Here is a 6,946-nt window from a genome sequence, read left to right on the forward strand (position 1 = left end):
CACACACACACACACACAATTGATACCAGTAATCCAGAATGACAGAGAAAAAGTTAGTTTTCTCACATTTAATAAGAATCAGAAACTGAAAACATAAATTTACAAAAGTATTTAGACCCTTTGCTTTGGGAGTCCAGACTGTGGTCAGGTGCATTTTGTTTGCTTTAATTCTCCTTGAGATATGATCAAGAACCCAACGGTCCCTCTAACAGAACTCATCTCAGAGGTCATCTGCAGAGATGGAAAATTTGCTGGAAGGACAACCATCTTGGCAGCTCTCTATCACTCAGACCTTTATGTAAGAGTGGCCAGACAGAAGAAAGACAAATGACAGCTACTTGTTAAACAGAATTTAAAGGCAATACTCCAAGCACTGTGTCTGGTGAACACCAGGCACTGCTCATCACCCTGACTAATAAATTCCCACAGTGAAGCATGGTGTTGTCAGCGTCATGCTATGGAAGTTCTTCTCAGCAGCAGGGACAGGGACACTGATCAGAACTAAAGGATGTCTGCAGCCAAATGCAGAGAGGTCCTTGAAGAAAACCTGCTCCAGAGTGCAGAGACCTCAAACTGGGGCAATGATGCATCTTTCAACAGGACAATAACCTGAAGCATACAGTACAGCCAAGACAACACTAGAGCAGCTTCAGGGTAAGTCTCTGACTATCCTTGAGAGGCCCAGCCAAAGGCCAAATTTAAACCCCACTGAAACATCTGTGCAGAGATCTGAAGATGGTGGTTCTCAGATGCTTTGCACCTGATCTGATGGAGCTTGACAGGGCACAGTAAAGTGTGCAAGAAGTGAAGAGCTTTCTGAAGCTTCTCTAAAGTACTGAATTAAGGCCCAGAATACTTATGGAAATGGGAGATTTCAGTTTTTAATTTTAATAAAGTTGCAAAGCTGAATAATAACATGTTTTCACTCTGTCATTAAGGCTTACTGAGTGCCAATTAATGGGCAAAAATTGCAGTTTTATTCATTTCAGATTAAATCTGCAGCCAAAAGGGTAGATCTTAGTTGCCTTATTTGATCGTTCTTGCTCGACCAGGGCTCTGTCAGGACCACAATCTCCCATAGCTCTTATTACTGGTGATTTAGCCACCCCAAAATGGCTTTGCTCATTTGAAGTCATTCTAAAGCACTTAAATGTTTAAATCCTTTTGTATCATCTAACTTCTACTGAGCTTCAGCTAGTGGACACCAGCATGGTGTACCATACGCTATGTTTGGGGTATAGCAGACTGACGAGCAGAGATGTTAACCAGCTCCAATGATGCCTTTAAGCTTTTAGCTGGTTTCTGTTAGATCGCTTTTTGTAAAGCATGGGTCACATCAGCAGATGCTTCTATATTTGTGTTTTTATAAGTTAGTGTAGCTCTAACTCACTGACTAGACTGTTAGCGCTGGTGGTTCCAAAGGGTTCACATACACGCGTTCTCATTGAATTCAATGGGAAAATGTTTGCCACCGTTGATGTGTACAGCTTCATGCCACTGTAGGCCGGAAAATGACATTTAAGGATGCATTCTTTTTGTAACTGCAATCCAGATAAAATACATTTTGCAGTCATAACTGTTGTCTTGTCATTACCATTTTTTCAACTTTCTAGCTGGTTTCCACATTTTCTGTCTTTAAAATCATAGAACTCAATGCACCATTTAAAAAGCGCCACTCCAAGTATATGGCAGAGATGACACCAGCACCATCGGACCACCTGCTTCGCTCACTGTCACCCATCACACCGCCTCTCCCAGAGGACCCCCTCCACCTGCTGCTCCACACCTCCTCTGGTTCCCTGCTGCCCAATGGACTAGCCTACTCCCCCATGCCCTCACTGCCCGCCAGCCGCTGCAACACACCACTGCAATTTGAAGTAAGTGCACAACCACATACACGCTTACATCATCACGATTACATCACTGGTCGTTTCCGGTTCCGGTTAGGAGATGGCACCATTGTCTGTGGCTTGCCGTCGATCCCTCCTGTGTGTGTTACTGTTATCCCTGTTTTTGGTGACTGTTCTTTGGAATGCATCGGCTGTACTAGTTTACTATCGCACAGCCCTTAACATTCGATTGTCCATGGAAAAGTGTCCCAGTGTATTTGGCTGGGATCATGCAGTGTCTCTCCCACCGGCTCTGGCGAAGGTACCGACATACCTTCACCATCCTTACTTCGCTTGCCCACGAAGAAAGCGGCCTAAAAGACGAGGGAAGAGGGGAGGAGTGGCTGTCAGGCTCAAGGTCGGCTCCCACTGGCTTCACTTACGCCTACCTTCGGCCTGTTGTTCCGGACTTCTCGGTGCCTCTTCCAAGTTGCCAGTTTCCGTGACGCCCCAGAAGAGATATAAACTGGTCCAATCTCCAATCACTGAGATGGTCTTCCCAGCCACCGAACTCTGCTTCATTGATCTTGATGGGTTTGATTAACGCAAGGTCTCTGGCTAACAAGACTTTTATTTTAAATGACTTTTTTATATCACAGGAACTGGATTTTATGTTGCTGACCGAGACCTGCCTAAAGGAAGGTGAGCATTATGTATTTTCTGAACTTCTTCCACCGGATTGTTCCTTTTTTAGCTCCCTGCCTGCTTTTTAAAACCAGTTTTAAATGTCGGCAGGTCCCAGTGGATGTTTGTGGTTGAGTTCTCTTACCCACTGCTGTGTGCAGTGGTTTATCGTCCGCCTAAATTCAACAAGGGTTTTATTCAAGAGTTTTCTGACTTCTTGGGTTTTATCCTGCCAAAGTCTGATAAACTTTGAATACTTGGTGATTTTAACATCCACATCAGCTGTCCTGATGACCCATTGGCCAAAGACTTTTTAAATATTATTGACTCTTTTTACCTCACTCAGTCAGTGCATGGCCCTACACATGAGCGTGGACACACACTGGACCTTGTGATCTCTGATGGACTGCCTGTTTCCATTACCAAAATTTGTGACTTGGTTTTCAGATCACTTGCCTGTTTTATTTAATGTTGCTGCTCTGTCACTGGTAGACAAACCTTTTTTTCCTGCTGCTTTTAGACATACTGTCACTTCTTTTACAGCAGAAGAGTTTTTTATTCATTTTAAAAACTCTGGTTTGTATTTGAGAAATGATGTCTCCTCCTTTATGAATCCTGAGGAATTGTTAAACTCATTAACTACCACTTGCCAGGATATATTGGATTCTATTGCCCCCCTTCAATGCACAGCAGCCAAGATGCAAGCAGTGTCTTGGCTAAACGACTCTACTTGAGCACTTAGACAAAGATGTCAGCAAGCTGAATGCAAATAGAAGAAGGATAAACCACGTCTTCATCATTTCTGGGATTGTCTCTCTATCAGAAGGCTGTAAAATCTGCCAAATCAAGCTACCTTTCCAACATTGTCATCAGTAATCGTCATAAACCTCAGGTCTTGTTCAGTACAATTAATTCTGTTATCAACCCGTGTAACCTTGCTTCTCATTTCGAGGCATCAGTAGCAGTATGTGAGGGTTTTCTTTAATATTTTACTGATAAAATCACTAGCATTAGGCAGTCCTCCAGTTATACTAATTCTGACCCATCTGATATTCCTCTGCATTCTACTGTCTTTGATCAGTTTGTGCCTATGCTGTCTGAACCGGTCCACCACATGAAAACATCTCACTGTTCTTTGGATTGTTTACCAACTAGATCGTTCAAGGGTGTTTTTGACTCTGTTGGGCCTAGCTTTATGGCTCTAATTAATTTATGCTTAAGGACAGGCTCAGTTCCAGATGCTTTTAAAAAAGCGATTGTCCAGCCTCTTCTCAAAAAAGCCAAATCTTGATCCTTTAGTGTTCTCTAATTTTAGACCAGTGTCTAAATTATCTTTTATGTCCAAAGTTCTGGAGAATATTGTTTTTATCCAACTCCAGTCTTTTTTGACAGATAATGGTATTGAGGAGCAATTTCAATCTGGTTTTAAATCAAAACATAGTACTGAGTCTGCATTATTAATATATGCTCTTAGATTTTCACTGCTGTTTTCAATACAGTGGATCATGAAATCCTCTCTCGTTTGGAGCAGTGCGTAGGAATTCAAGGTAATGTTCTTAACTGGTTCAGATCTTATCTCACTAATAGAAGCTCTATTGTTAATATTGGTACCTGTCCTGTCCTAACCTATCCTGTGGTGTCCCCCAAGAATCTGTGCTCGGTCCCATTTTCTTCTCTTTGTACGTGCTCCAACTGGGATCTGTCTTAAGGAAATATGGCCTTTCTTTTCATTGTTATGCTGATGACATTCAGATTTACTTACTGTTAAAGGCATCAAGAGGGAGGTCATTACAGCCGCTGTATGACTGTCTGACAGACTTGACATCATGGTTGGCGCTTAACTTTTTAAATCTCAATGAAAATAAGACAGTGTGTGCTGTTCGGTTACCTGGCAAACTTAACTGCTTCTAACCAGGGCCTGGGCCCCCTAGCACGACATCTGAAGTCGTCTGTAAAAAATCCAGGGGTGATGTTTGATGGTGACTTGAGGTTTGACAAGCAAATCAACTCAGTTGTGAAATCTAGCTTCTTTCACCTGAGGCTGTTAAGCAAGGTCAAGTCATTCCTTTCTTTTAATGATTTTGAGATTTGCTCGTCTTTTGACAAATACTAGGAAATTCGAGCATATAACCCCAGTACTGGCTTCTCTCCACTGGCTTCCAGTCCGTATTAGAATTGATTTTAAGTTATTGATTTTTGTTTTTAAGGCTCTTAATGGGTTGGCTCCATTTTACCTCACTGAATTAGTGCATTGGCACAAACCTACAAGGTCCCTCAGATCTTCAAGCTAGTTTCTTTTAGAGGTTCCAAGGGCCAGATATAAATGCTGGGGTGACCGTGCTTTTACTGTTGAAGGCCCTAAATTGTGGAATAGTCTACCTTTTAATGTTAGGTCAGCTACTGACCTCAGTACTTTTAAATCATTGCTTAAAACATATTTATTTGGCTTGGCTTTTAATACACAGTAGGACCTGATGCATTCCTTTTTATTTATTGAATGTATGTTAACTGTGTGTCTGTTATTGTGCTGTTTTATTTTTATTTGCATTGATCTTATTTACTCTATTTTAGTCATTTATTGTGATTTTATTCTGCCATGTAAAGTACTTTGGTCAGCTGGATGCTTTTATAGTGCTACATAAATAAATTTGATTTGATTTGATCAACAAATATAGTTTTTGCAACTTGTCTGTCAGAGTTCAAATAGAGACACCAAAATTCAGGAATGACCACCAAGTCTGGTAAACTGTACCCAGTAGGTCAGCCAGCTTTTACTATGTCCCAGTCATAAACACAGTCCAGGAGAGCATTCATGTCAGACATTAAGTAAATGAAAACCTTTCCTCCTGATTGTAACTACAAGTCTAGTGTATAATGTCAGTTGCCCTAGCTAATTTGGGTCTGAAGCTGAACATCCATGACCCTGTGTCTTTTAATGGAAAAGTATTGGCTGCAAGCTAAGAAGCAGATAGTAGTGTATTGCAGGTGTTTGTTTCAGCAACAGGCTAATATGTGTACTATGATTGTCAGTTGAATGAAAATGTGTACCTGTAGAGCATTATTTATCACTGAAGATAAACCTCTGATTGTATGCAAATTAACCTTGTGGGTGCTTGACATAATTAAGTCTTTTTTTGGATTAAACACATTAACAGACTGCAACAACAACATCCCAGGAAAACTTAATTTATTGTCAATATCCTTGAGGAAAGTGTCTAAATATAATTGATATTTGGGATAAATGATGTGTGTTTGATACTGTGAACTTTCTAATAGCCTCTTCTTTTCCCTCTAGAACATATCATCTCCTGAGGCATCTCCTGTTCACCGGCCAGAGTCCATCTCTCCAGAGGTACATTTCTCTCTGACCACTGCTAACTCCTAAGTGTTAATGCAGATAGTTAAATGCTGCTGACCGGCTACTCATGTTTGTCTTATTTTTGTTGTCTTTTTCTTTTGTCTTTCCATTTCTCTGTCATTTCCTTCTCTGCCTTCAGCCATGTCCTCAGACAGACTTTGAGGTCCCTCGGCCTCAGTTCCCTGACCTGTCACTCCCCTCAAGTTTGGAGAGCCCTGCGGCCATGACCTCAGATGACTTTTCCCTTCCTGGAGGCCCTTCAGGCCATGATTCCCAGGCTCCACCATCTGGGGGGATCAGTTCCCTAAACCCGTTGTCCTGTCCTTTAGACCTAAACCCCCAAAACAGAGAGCAGGCCTTCAGGACAGAGTTCAACCTCATATACACCTGCTCACCTCTCAATGCAAACCTGGGGAACCCCGTGATTACTGATCGCCGCCTGTCCCAGTCAGAAGGAGGCTTTTCCCCTGCAGAGTCCTTCCACAGTTCCATAAGTGGCCAGGGGCTGATGGGAGATGTGGGCCCTGGCTCCATTTCACCCTACGGTGAGCCTCAAGGAGGAGGTTACCCAGGCAATGGCACACCACCTCACACCAGCAATCCACCACAAAAGAAGAAGGCAAGTTCTCCACATCTTAATAAGAATGTGAAAACAGTGTTTTTAGGTAGATCTTAATGAGTTTCTTCTATTCTTCCCAAGCACGAATGAATTGAGTGTTATATGTGCAAATTGAAAAGCCAACCGTCATGATGTGCTTTTCCCCTTGCTCTGTGTTTGCCTGTTGACTTTGTCTTAAATATATCAGTTGGTCCCTTGTGTCAGGTGGACAGATCCAAAACAAACATTTAAAAGAGACATATATTACCATTTTCTGTGTTTATGTGAAATGATTTCAACTCTGTAGCTTTGACCTTCCTCCCCATTCCCTCCCCTCCTCTCCCTCAGTCCCCTTCCTTTCCTTCACTGCTCCTTGACACTTTTTGCCAAGTCTTTCTTCCACTTTTCTTCCAAGGCAGAGGGCCAACCAGCATACCATTAGTCTGCTGACAGGGAAGCCAGATTACCAGGCTATAG

At 42.2% G+C, this 6,946-nt stretch overlaps 1 protein-coding gene across 1 annotated transcript in view; it reads left to right on the forward strand.

The window, feature by feature from the left end:
* Positions 1-6,946, forward strand: part of setd5 (SET domain containing 5) — a gene marked incomplete at its 5' end in the record, with an annotated part of 34,383 nt that overhangs the window by 17,065 nt on the left and 10,372 nt on the right. The window contains 3 exon segments of the mRNA XM_020599908.1: positions 1,648-1,877; positions 5,809-5,865; positions 6,011-6,490. Of these exon segments, the coding sequence (XP_020455564.1) occupies positions 1,648-1,877; positions 5,809-5,865; positions 6,011-6,490 (767 nt within the window).

This window comes from Monopterus albus, unplaced genomic scaffold (assembly GCF_001952655.1).
Source record: "Monopterus albus unplaced genomic scaffold, M_albus_1.0 scaffold43.1, whole genome shotgun sequence".
Classification (NCBI taxonomy): domain Eukaryota; kingdom Metazoa; phylum Chordata; class Actinopteri; order Synbranchiformes; family Synbranchidae; genus Monopterus; species Monopterus albus.